Source organism: Pituophis catenifer, unplaced genomic scaffold (genome assembly GCF_029215685.1).
Source record: "Pituophis catenifer annectens isolate HBS135680 unplaced genomic scaffold, rPitCat1.0.hap2 SCAF_1, whole genome shotgun sequence".
NCBI lineage: Eukaryota > Metazoa > Chordata > Lepidosauria > Squamata > Colubridae > Pituophis > Pituophis catenifer.
The window spans coordinates 70,170,690-70,183,816 of NW_027256881.1; the positions used below are offsets into that span (position 1 = coordinate 70,170,690).

The 13,127-nt window shown below is 44.0% G+C and overlaps 1 protein-coding gene across 1 annotated transcript in view; it reads left to right on the forward strand.

Moving 5' to 3' along the window:
- The window catches only part of PCNX2 (pecanex 2), a 115,383-nt gene that overhangs the window by 67,869 nt on the left and 34,387 nt on the right, over positions 1 to 13,127 (forward strand). The window contains 1 exon segment of the mRNA XM_070950838.1: positions 449 to 576. Coding sequence (XP_070806939.1) covers positions 449 to 576 — 128 coding nt within the window.

A 13,127-nucleotide genomic window follows, 5' to 3' on the forward strand; every position in this document is an offset into this window, starting at 1 on the left:
TTGTATATGTTTGCATTTAAAAGCACTATTTTTAAGACAAACCTGAGATAAGATAGCAGTATTAACTTCAAGGATAAATGTTCAACTTACTAGAGGCAGAGAAACCTGTAATATTTACATTAGTTGCTCATTTCATTATTTGATATGGACTTCTCCGAGGGTTTTGCTGCTCTCCACTAATCTTTTCCATTTGTTTCCTGTGCATGTCCGCTCCCCTTGCACTTATATTATGACTTTCTGTCCCAAATTAGTATGAATTATGAGTTCATTGTGTTGTAGCTTCAATATTTTCATTACATCAAATTCTAAATAATCACAGTTCTTCTTTAGCTCTTACACATAACTTCTGCACCTATCTTTTGGGAAAGTAAATCAGGAAGCATCTAAAGGACATTGTAAAATCCAGTGAATTTACTATTTATACTACCTTAACTTGAAGTCTTCAGACTCTGCAATGCTTTTCTGTCAGACTCTGGCCACTGCAATCTTTTCTACTCCCTTGAGTCCATTTCTAGGGAGTGTCATTTTTCTCACTTCATACGCCAGACCAGTCAAGTTCTGGGAAAGAAATTACAAGTAAGATAAAAGTATTATAAATGTATTCTCTTTTTTATTCAAAATGTGGGGTTCAAACGAAATGTAGTTCACAATATCCTAGAGCTTTCTGTAGACTGTGGGGATAACTTTGGCGATTGTTCATGATGCATTTCACTAATGGTTTTTGATGGAATGTTAGCCATTTTCTTTTTTAAAAAGTTATATATTTAAACACTCAGAATAGAGTTGTCACCTCACATTTCTCTGTTGCAAAAGGCAGCAAAACTCTATGGGGAGGGAGCAGTTTGCAAGCTATGACTGCCCTGAATGTCAACAGTTATTGATTCAACAGCTACAGGGAAAAATAAAAGCATTCTGGCCTTGGGGGGATTTGAAATCAGTAGGGTGTCAAGTTTCCGAAAGATGCCCTAATTAATTCATGAGCCATGATCCAAACTTCAAAGGAAATATAGTGATTTATTTGGAGCACCATTCCGGCAATACTTGGATGCAGTCAGGACTGACCCCACGTAGATTTACGTTCCCCTATGACCCTGTCTCTCCCCTCCTCCCGGCCATGTCATAAATCACATTCTCCAATTAACCACTTTGGCTGGCTGTGAAACCTAACACCCTCCTTCTGCTTGCGATCAGAAAAATGTATGGAATTCACTTCAGTTCTCCCTCCCTCCTGCTCATGGCAACTTGAAAGCTTTGTAAGTTGACATTCGGCTCCCCTCACTTCCCAAGGGCAACCTGCACAAAGCAAAACAATTTGAGTACAGATGTAGAGTTTAGGGATGTGACCCACCACCAGGCTTGTTTGGATTTTCTGCATGAAATTTGGCTATAAGGCGATCAGCCTGGATGTTTCAACTCTTTACCCAAGATGCCTCTGATAAGGGGTAACCCTTCCACTTGATTAAATATTGGAGTTGCCTCCTGTGCCACCTCAAATTGAGGATTTGCTGCACCTCATAATGGGTCTGGCCCCCTATGACCACGGGGCCTGGGGGCTCATGGGGTAGTGGCCTCAAGGTCGATCCAACCACGGGTTTTAAGAGGCTACTATGGAATACCGGGTGTATCTTCCCTAGCAATCAGGGCAACTTCAATTGCACTGTGACTGGGTTGATTATCTTTACTACGGGGAATGGTCCTATAAATTTTGGTCCCAATTTCTTGCTAGGAAGTTTTAACCTCAAATATTTTGTGGAGAGGTAAACTTTCTCCCCCAACTGAAAAGGCCTTTGGGGAGCTCGGTGTTTGTCTGCCTGTTTCTTATAGGTTTGTGTTGCCTTAGCTAGCGCTTTCTTGACATTCTCCCAGGTTGCTTTCAGTGTTGCCATCCAATCGGTCAAGCTGACTGAGGAGAGAGGCTCCCTTGGGTACTCAGGGATTGGGACAAAGTCTATGCCGCTCACTATCTTAAACGGGGTTAGCCCCGTGCTACTGTGAACAGCATTATTATACGCAACCTCAGCGAAAGATAGGAGGTCCGCCCAATTGGACTGCTGATAGTTCACGTAGCACCTCAGGTACTGCTCTACCATGGCATTCAGTCTCTCCGCCCCCCCATTGGTGCTCGGGTGAAATGCTGAGCTGAGGCCTTAGGATGACCCTATGGACCGTAGGAATTCTCTCCAGAATTTTGCTGTGAACTGGACACCTCAATCGGAGATGATTCTTCTGGGTACTCCATGCAGGCAGTAGATGTGTTTTAGGAACAGTTTGGACAACTGGCGGGCTGAGGGTAGCCCGCTGCAGGGTATGAAATGTGCCTGTTTGGAGAATAAGTCTATTACAGTCCAGATCACTGTGTTTCCACCACTCCTCGATAGTTCTACTATAAAGTCCATTGCAATCTCCTCCCATGGCCTTGTTGGTTCAGCTACTGGCTGCAGCAGCCCGGGAGGTCTTCCCAGTCGTTTTTTCATCGTGGCACAGATGGTACAACTTTTCACATAACTGTCTACGTCTTTTCTCATGTGGGGCCACCAAAACTGTCTTCGTACTAAGTGCAGAGTCCTTAGGAAGCCAAAATGTCCCGCTGGTTTAATGTCGTGGCTTCTCTTGAGGATCAGGGTGCGTAGAGTCTCTGGGACATAGAGTTTTGTTCCCTTCCATGCTAGGTCATCCCTTTTTGTTAAGAGATGTTGGTTGTCTCGGAACCAGGGGTCCGCCGATGTTTCAGTTTTGAGTCTTGTCATTAAGTCACTTGCAGGTTGGCCTTGCTGGTCACGATGTTGCCGTCTGGTGATTACTTGACCTACTCCTTAGGCAGAGGGGATGATGGCATTCACTACCTGCTCCCGCTCACTGTTGTATTGAGGCATTCGGGAGAGGGCATCGGTCAGAAAGTTTTTTCCCCCTGGGATGTGTCTCAGCTCGAAGTTGAAACGATTGAAGTATTGGGCCCACCGTACTTGCCTAGGCGACAAACTTCGAATGGTTTCTGGCCTCCTTCTAGCAGGTGTTGCCAGGTCAACAGCGCCCATCTCACTGCGAATGCTTCCTTTTCCCACGTCACCCATCGTCTTTCTGTGTCGGTGAGTTTGTGGGATATGTAGGCACAAGGTTGTAGATTCCCTTGGCTATTCTTTTGGAGTAGCACGGCCACATCGCTGGCATCTGCTTGGATGACGAAGGGTTGTTCGGGGTCAGGATGCTTTAAGACTGGTTCTTTTGCAAACATTTCTTTTAGTGTTTCGAATGCTTGTTGGCAGGTCAGGTCCCACTGTAGAGGTTGTCCTGGGTGGGGTTTTGTTGCTGGACTCCCTGTTTTTAGGAGGTCCGTCAGAGGTTTAGCAATTCTTGCAAAAGAGGGAATGAATTGTCTGTAGAAGTTCGCAAACCCCAGGAAGCTTTGCAGTTGTCTGCGGGTGCAAGGGGGTTGCCAGTTTAGGACTGATTGTACTTTGGCTGGATCCATTTCTATCCCCTCGTTTGACACTCGGTAGCCTAAATAGTCTAGCCGTGACTGGTGGAACTCGCATTTTGATAGCTTGACATATAGGTTTGCCCCCAGCAGTTTTTCCAGCACTTGGCGGACGAGGGGTATGTGTTCGTCTATGGTTTCTGTGTAAATGAGAATGTCATCTAGGTAGACGAGGACCCCCTTATAGAGGTGCTCATGCAGAACCTCATTTATCAATTGCATGAACACTGCCGGGGCTCCCTGCAGTCCAAATGGCATCACTTTAAATTGGAAACTTCCTAGGGAGCAGTTGAATGCTGTTTTCCACTCATCTCCTTCCCTGATGCGTATCTGGTAGTAGGCTTCGCGGAGGTCTAGTTTGGTGAAAACTTTCCCTTTGGCCAGGTGGGTTAGCATGTCTTTCATGAGGGGAAGGGGATATAAGTTGTGTACGTAGACAGCGTTGATAGCTTTAAAATCAACCACCAGATGCATAGAGCCGTCTTTCTTCTCTTTGAAAAGGACCGGTGCCGCGACCCGTGGTTTGGCTGGCTCAATGAAACCCCTTTGTAGGTTCTTGTCTATGTAGTTCCGCATTTCTTGCATTTCACGGGGCGTCATGGCATATAATTTGGGTTTAGGTAGTTTCGCCCCAGGGATGATTTCGATGGCGCAATCTGCCTCACGGTGGGGAGGCAGGATGTTGCACTCGGCCTCGCTGAATACTTTTGCAAGGTCCTGATATTCCTTTGGGATCTGTTCGGTCTCTGGGGTTTTGTCAGATGTGGCTGCCAGTTGTTCTGGTGTGCTCTTTTGGAGGGTTCCCTGCATGGGCGGTATTTCTGCTTGCTGGTGAGGGAGGGGTTGGGGCCCCTTTGCTATTGTCTGCGGGTACCCCCTTGCCACCAGATGGTGAGTCCCCACTTGTCTAGCCACGAGAGTCCCAGTATGACTGGATCTGTCATTTTGGGGGCTATTACGAATTGAATTACTTCCCAGTGATCCGCTAGCTCTAGCCTCACTGGTTTAGTCAGTGAGTGGCATAGGCTCCCCCCATTAGGGACCCATCAACCTGTTCGAACCGGATTGGGTGGGTCAGTCTTTTTGCTCTGATCCCCAGTTTCAGGACTGTGGTTAGGTTGATCAAGCATCTAGTGCAGCCTGAGTCTATCAGGGCTTGAAAGACCTCCTGGGTCCCTGTTTTTGGGGCTGTGAGGCGTATTGGGAAAACAAAAGGGTGGACTGGTTCCCTCATCATTGGGTTGTTTTCACCCTCGTCCTCACTATCATAGGATTCTGGCAACTAGTCATTGTTGCCTGGTGTTCCCCCCCCCCTTTGGCTGGGTGGGAAGGGACCTCTTCAGCCCGGAGGGCCCTCCGGGACCTGTTGGCTCGTTTGGGGCCTTGTTCCAGCTGTGCCCTGGGTGGTGGCTCTGGTCTAGGCCTTGGGGCTCAGGTCATGCACATAGATACCATGTGGCCCTTCCCCTCACATCTGTAGCACTTCAGCTGGTTTCAGGTCGGGTTGCTCCCTGTCTTTCGTGTCTGGTTGCTCTCTCATGTTGTTGGCACGCAATCCACTGTCGACTTTTATTGCTACTCAGAACCACTCAGAGAGCTGGTTTGGGATGTCCAAGTAAGCGGTTACCTGGGCAATTTGATTGTCCAGGCTTGTTCTGAAAAAGTGCACTAGCAACTGCTCTGGCAAAGGGGGTAGCCTCCCAACAACTCTCCTAAATTCGTGGATGTGCTCTTTAATGGGGCGGCCCCTCTGCTTTAGATAGCTGAGCTCATCCTCTGCATACAGGTCTTCCTCTGCCTCCTCAAATCTGGCCTCTAGCAGTCGTAGGAAGTCATCTACATCTTGCAGTTGGGGGGCTCTCCTCTTGTGGAGGGCTGCTAGCCATTTCCTTGCTTCCCCCTCTAGCCCCTCTGCGATGGTATTCACCATAGCTCTGGGGGATGGGTAGAGGTGTCCATAACATTCTAGGTGGATCTCAGCTGAGTCAAGGAATAGAGCTAGCTGGTCAGAGTCCCCATCAAACTTTCCTCTGAACTGGGGCAGTTCACTCAGCACTGCTCCTCTCTCCCCCTGTTGGTCTCTGTATGCTTGCATTTGATGTAACTGGCCCTCTTCCTCAGTTCTAGTTTGGAGGGAGAGAGGGGTTTGTCTGCCCTGGGCAGCCTGCCTGCTGCGTGGGAAAGACACTGGTTACAGCTTCTTTCTGATGGGTGGAGAAGGGGGGCTGTGCTCCTGTCTGCTTCTCCTCATTTCAAAGGGATCCACTGCTCCTCCCCTCTCCTTTGGCCTGCACGACAGCCCCTCATCGGGAAGGGTGGCTTGGTCAAATTCCTTCCTTGGCTGCTCTCTGGAACTCCCCAGGGGCTTTGGAAGCCTGGCTTGTTTCCAGTCCAACCTCCATTCCACTCTTTCCAGCTCGCTCAGGGGCTTCCCCTTTTTCAGGGCATTGGGGTGGGGAAACTCGACTTCAGCTGCCTTAGAGATTAACTCCCCCCAATACTCATCTTTTCTTGCTTCTGTCGCTGAAGCAGGCATCTCAGCTTTGATGTCCGAGGGAGGCTGCATTCCGGCTGCAATTAGGCTCTCTCCAGATAGCTCATCTCCGGCCATGGTTGCCTAATTTTCCCTCCCAGCACCCGAGACATCGGGGAGCTGTTGGAGAGTCCAGGATTCAGGAAACCTGGTAATCTTTACAGATTTTTAAAAGTAGTCCTGACTGTCAAGTTTCCGAAAGATGCCCTAATTAATTCATGAGCCATGATCCAAACTTCAAAGAAAATATAGTGATTTATTTGGAGCACCATTCCGGCAATACTTGGATGCAGTCAGGACTGACCCCACGTAGATTTACGTTCCCCTCTGACCCTGTCTCTCCCCTCCCCCCTGGCCATGTCATAAATCACATTCTCCAATTAACCACTTTGGCTGGCTGTGAAACCTAACACCCTTCTTCTGCTTGCGATCAGAAAAATGTATGGAATTCACTTCAGTTCTCCCTCCCTCCTGCTCATGGCAACTTGAAAGTTTTGCAAGTTGACATAGGGATTATTATATGTTATTAGCTAGTTAATGTTCATGTTTCAACAGACATGGTTGTCACAACGTAACAGGGTTCCCTTTTTTTTTTTTTTTTTTTTTGAACTAGAGGTTTATTGTTTTGCAAGGGTGGCAGAAAAACAAGCCTATGGAGGTTTCTATGCTTTTTACATACAGTGACATTATTTACTGCAGGTAATTGCAACAGGTGCAACAGGCATACAATACTGGTGTCAGGTTTCCTCCTAAAACTCCCTCCAAGATATGAATCCTGATTCCTTCCCCCTTTTCCTCTATTTCCCCAACTCTCCGTTTCTGGGTTTGACAAGAGAGAGAATAAAAAGAAAGGAATGTGTTGGAATGTACTGGAATATGCTCAATGCGGCTTGATCGCCTTCTGGAACTGCTTAGCCAAATACCTACGGCTTCTCCATTGGGGGGGAAGAACATTTCCCAGGGTCTTCTGCCCAGTCATTCTCCAAAGATCAGAGTGTTTCCACTGATGACTGATCCCTTCCTTCCCCTCTGGGGTGTTGAGTTTGCCAGCTGGGTTTTCCTTTCTCCTCATTCTTAGGCTTGGGGTGGAGTTTTCATTCCTTTGGGTCTTCATTTCCCTTCTTTCAGGGAAGCCACCCCCTGGATCTTTCTTTTCCCTTCATATAATGGTATGTGGGAATGATCGTGGGAGAGATGAGAAGGGTTCTTTTAGACTTGCAAGATTGATGTTAGGTCTAGCAAGGTACTCCAGACAAGAACCACAATCAGAACTTCTACATCTGTCTTTATTGTAAGGTTACATTAATAGAATTTTGAAACTCTGAAAGTACCCTTCCTTCCTTGTTTATCAGATCATCATCTAGGATGCAGCTCTTCCTCCTATCTCCCAAGGTCATTCCCACATACCATTACATTTCCTAGCCAGGAATCAGCAACTGCTCTACACCCCTAATTACACTCTCCAACTTTTCTCTCCAGCCCATCCATTCTGTAAGACCTCTCCTCTCCCCTCCCCTCCCCTCCTCTCCCCTCCCCTCCCCTCCCCCTCCTCTCCTCTTGGACAAGGAAGAGGTTTCCTTGTTGATGAGTGCAATAAGCTGAATAAAGAAAGACGTTGAAGTAATAATTGAGTTTGAGTTCAGTTGAGAGTCTAATCCTTCAAAAATCAGACAACTGAATTGAGAACAGAAGGAAGATTCAAAATCATCTTTACAACATAGAGTACATTACAATAGTCTAGCCTGAATAGATCATGAGTAGCCTTCTATATTTTATATGTTCTCTATATAACAGAATTTCAGGGTTGCAAAACATTGAAGTTGGAAGAAGGCTGAGAAGATGCCCTAGGAGCATAATTTGAGAAGCCACATTCATTTTAAGTACATTTCATATGCAACAACATTCATAATTCATATCCTACATAGTGCATCTAAATGCTTCAGTAGCCTTTTTAATATATTGCAGCTAGAAATCATAACCACAAAGATATGTTCCATTTGCCAAACATTCTTTGTCACTGTTTGTCTACTGTCAGAAACCATAGAGTACTTTCAGTGAAATCACAAAAATGTGACCAAAATAATGTCAAATGAGCTTTAATTTTTTCCCCCTTAGGTTCGCTGTTCATGATTCATGAGATGATAAAATAATTATAGCTAACAATATATTAAAAAGCTGCCCGACGTGGTTTTGACACAAGTGGAGCAGCAAATAAATTTAATAAATAAAATAGTTGTACAAGATTAATGAAATAAATGAATTATTATTATTTATTAAATTTATATGCCACCCAACTCCTAGTGACACTGCACAGTTTACAAGTTGTTAAAAACATTGAAAACAAGAAAACAATGCAAAACCAAAAAAAAAAAAAAGGAACAAAGGTGGCAGAGATAACAAAACCAGATGGGAACAAAGAAAAGGAAGAAGAAGCAGGGGCTTCAATCATGCTTGCCAAAGGCCTGGGCAAAGAGCCAGGTCTGTTGGGCCATTTGAAACACTAGTTGTGGTTTTGCACACATATTACTAATTTTTAACTGGCTACAATGTTTACTTCAATAATTTACTGTATAAATTCATAACATGTTTTGGTCCCATTAAACAAGCGTAAGATTTTTAAAAAAAACAATCTTAACAAATATTGATGCAAAAACTCACTGTGGCAAAGTGCCATTTTAGAAGAGACATTCCTTCTCCTTTCCTCACATTTTGACAGATGCTTCCATCCTCTAAAGCCAGAGAGAATGCTTTCTGCGTGCAGATGGAATTGATTAATCAATCCAAATTCATACAATTAATTTCGATTTCTTTAATTGGCTGACAGCCTTCACTTCAAAGCATTTGTTCAAAAGATATTCCTGGTGGAATACATTCCTTTCCTGTAATGATTTCAATGGTGAATACGCACATGTAGTCACAATGTTAATCATAGTTTATGAGAATAATTTACTTGTTTCGAATTGCTGTCTGTTCTAATTTAAAAAATTACCACCCATGTGTTGTTGACCAACCTGATAAAGGAAGAAAAAAAATCAAATCTAGTTAGGACCATGATATATCTAATCTCCAGCGCCTTTTCTCTCTGTATCTTCTTTACTCCTAAGGAGCTGCAGGCATTCTGATTTCCCCAAATACTGAAAACTGAAATAGAAACTTGAATCTATTTTTCTGCATTGTTTGTCCCTGAGAAGCAATGTAGTATGAACAATAACAAAAGTTTGGCTTACATAGTTTTAAGCAATGGCGTTATCTTTATGTGTGTGAATATCAAAGGAACTTTAAAGAAAGAACTTGTATATTTGGATAGGATAGAAAAGAGTTTCATGTTCTAGTTTTAAATCTGACTTACTTTGCAAGCCTAAAATCAGCTTTTAAATTCTGTATGGTGAACTCATTCCTCAGGTGCTGATCTTGGTGTAACTAAAACAACACAGTTCATGCATGAGAGAAAATGAAAAACAAATTTGAGGGAACCACTGTTGATGTAGAAAAGCACGAGCATGGCTGTTGCCTTTGGAATGATGACAGGCTGTGTAAATGTAAGGTTAAAGGGAAGTAGAATGCAGTTTATTGAAAGAAGGCATGGCTGACTAGAGGTCTCCAGAGTAAGCATGTCTGGAACCCTGCCCTGAATATTACACATTGCAACTTTATTTGTAAATTTTCAATCATTTTGTGTGAACCAGGGGTGGGTTCTACTTACCTTTACTACTGGTTCGCATAGCACCCACATGCGCAGATAACCTATGACAAGGTCTGGGTCAGTGGGCGGAGCCTCCCACCAGTTTTACTATCGGTTCTTGTGAACCGGTCTGAACTGGGGGCAACCCACCACTGGTGTGAACTCTCAACATTACATGATAAATATTATTCATGATGTCTAAATCCCTAGCTGGGTGCACACCAATTTTGATGGAATTATAATTCCCAGATTCCCCAATGATTGACTGACTGATAACTGATTCTTGATTTGTAGGCTCAAAATACCTACGTCCATTGAGTGTAGCATAAATTAAATAGTAAAAGAAAGCACTTAGGCAATCAATCCCTCTTAAAATAATAGTAATTTTGAGTGTTTATTGGATACCTCATTTAACTGTTTGAATAGGAACATCAGTCTAAATACCAGACCCGATGTATTTTCAAGGGTATGCAAAACAAGCAACGCTGGAAGTATCTCAAGTAACTTTGTACTACACTAGAGCAGGGGTGTCAAACTCAAGGCCCGCGGGTTGAATCCGGCCCACGGGTTGCTTAGATCTGGCCCATTGGGCCACTCTGGAAACAGTGAAGAACTGGCCTGTAGTATGTCTGCCAGCAAAAAACAGATCTTGGGAGGGCCGCAAGCAGCCCTTCCGAGCTCTGTTTTCAGCTGCGATGACCTCCTGCAACCCTCTGCCAGTGAAAACGGAGCTCAGGAGGGTCACTCTAGCCCTCCCAAGCTCTGTTTTTGCTGGCAGAGTGCTTGGGCCACCACTGGTGCCCCTGACATGAGTAATGTCGAGCTGGCCATGCCTACCCTAGTCATGCCCACTTAGCCCCCCGAGGTCAAATACAACCCTAATGTGGCCCTCAATGAAATCGAGTTTGACACCCTTGCACTCTTGAGTATCTTATTTGGCTCTTTTTTACTTTCTTGAATGAGACTGGTTTTAAATCTGATCCAACCTAGTATGTTTTTCCAGCAAAAGCATGAATGAAAGTGACTGTTTCCTTGCTTGGATTGTACGTTAGTGATATGCATCAGGGCTACAAGAACCCAAAAATTTGTGACATGGAAGATCTATACATTAAATGCATTCTGACATTTAAGAAAAAAACTGAAGCAGGTAAGGAGTTGGGGCTTCAGATATAATTAGTCTTGAGCAGTGGTGAAATCTAAAATTTGTTACTACCGGTAACTACTTCCGCGAAGAGGTTGTAAAAAAATGCTTTCAAAAGGCTCTGACGATCCCAGTTGAGTTGCCTAATCAGCAGAGGCTTTTTTTCTTTTAAATGCCTCTGACGATCCAGGCTGAGTTGCCTGATCGCCAGAGGCTTTTTTAAAAAGTCTCTACCGATCAAGCAACTCAGCTTGGTTCGGCAGAAGCATTTAAAAGAAAAAAAAGGGGGGGTTTCTTTTAAAAGCCTTTGACAATCCCAGCTGAGCAGCGCAATCATCAGAGGCTTTTTTTTTTTTACTTTTAAAAGCATTTTTTTGGCCGAAGAGGTTGTAGAAAAAATGCTTTTAAAAGTAAAAAAAAAGCCTCTGATGATCGTGCGGCTCAGCTGGGCATGGGGAGGGGGGGGCAGAGATTTTTGCTACCGGTTCTCCGAACCACCTGCCTCCATTGCTACCGGATCGGGCGATCCGGTCCGAACCGGGAGCATTTCACCCCTGATCTTGAGGTATTAAGCAGTTTTGATTTTTTTATATATATATTACTTCCCTTCACCTAATTAGTTTTTCCAACCTGGAACCATAATTCTGCTTTTAACCACTTTTGTGGAGGCAGTCGGTGAGAAAAACAGTTCAGGAGGAAATTTTACAACATAGTTTTTTTAAAGGATGCCATGTTTGTTGTTAAACAGAGATGGGCAATCTTTTTTCAGTCCGAGGGCTCTCTTTTCTCCTGTACTATTTTGAAGGGATTGTCACAGGAGCACACTGGTGAAATGATGACATCACCAAAGTTAGCAAAATTGAAAATACAAGACCATTTTCAATGGGGGGGGGGGCAGTTAAGAATGGGATAGGAACAAAATGTGCTTCATTTTGCCCCTTGAATACTCCCCCCAAAAAGAAAAAATGGCCTAAACTTCAAAAGACCTGCAATGGGTGCCTTAAGCTTTCTGCAAGGTTTAAAAACCAATTTTAAGCGTAACCTTACCTCAGAACAAAAAATGGAAGTCTCATATGGGTGCTGTGGAGCAGGGGTGGGTTCTACTTACCTTTACTACGGGTTCGCAATGGGATCGCAGAAGCTTCTGCGCGTGTGCAGATCGCCAATGATGACATCCGGGGCCATAGGCGGGGCCTCCCACCGGTTTTACTACCGTCCGAACCAGGGCCAACCCACCACTGCTGTGGAGCTTCATGATGGCCATTGGTTGTCCACTCTGCTCTAAAAAGTAGACTGGATATGGATCTCCCAGATCACAGAATATTTGGCTCCTAAAAAAACCTCCCGAGCTTTCTTTAAATGCTGTAAACGTTTGACAATGTTTTATAAAATCAGGAAATAAGAGCATTGGATTGTTGTTATTTAGGTCTCTGTGTGAAGTATATCTGGGCAGTTCAGTGCAGTAAAGAGGCTTGCTGAGACATAAGCTGTTTGAGCATTTCAGACCTATTGATCAATCATGTTATCTAGATCAGGGATCTCCAACCTTAGCAACTTTAAGACTTGTGGACTTCAACTCCCAGAATTCCTCTCTCAGCTTTGCTGGCTGAGGAATTCTGGGAGTTGAAATTTACAAGTCTTAAAGTTGCCAAGGTTGGAGACCCCTGATCTATTTGGTATATGCTATTTCTTTGATGCAATCCAGACAAGAAGCAGAAACCATGCTATATTTATTGTAAGGCTACAGTAACAGAATCTTGCATATTTATTTCTTCCCTCCTTTATTTTTGCTTTCCATAAAACTAGGGATGGTCCCTTCTGAGATGACTTCACACACCTCTTCTTTTTCTGTACAGCTCTTCCTCCTATCTTGGGGTAGTCAAACTATTCTTTAAAGCACCTGAGGGTAGAACAAGAAGCAATGGATGGAAACTAATCAAGGAGAGAAGCAATTTAGAACTAAGGAGAAATTTCCTGACAGTTAGAACAATTAATAAGTGGAACAACTTGCCTGCAGAAGTTGTGAATGCTCCAACACTGGAGGTTTTTAAGAAGATGTTGGATAACCATTTGTCTGAAGTGGTGTAGGGTTTTCTGCCTGGGCAGGGGGTTGGACTAGAAGACCTCCAAGGTCCCTTCCAACTCTGTTATTCTATTCTATTCTGTTCTGTTCTGTTCTGTTCTATTCTGTTCTATTCTATTCTATTCTATTCTATTCTATTCTATTCTATTCTATTCTATTCTATTCTATTCTATTCTATTTTCTAAGTTCATTCCCTCATACTATTACAGTATC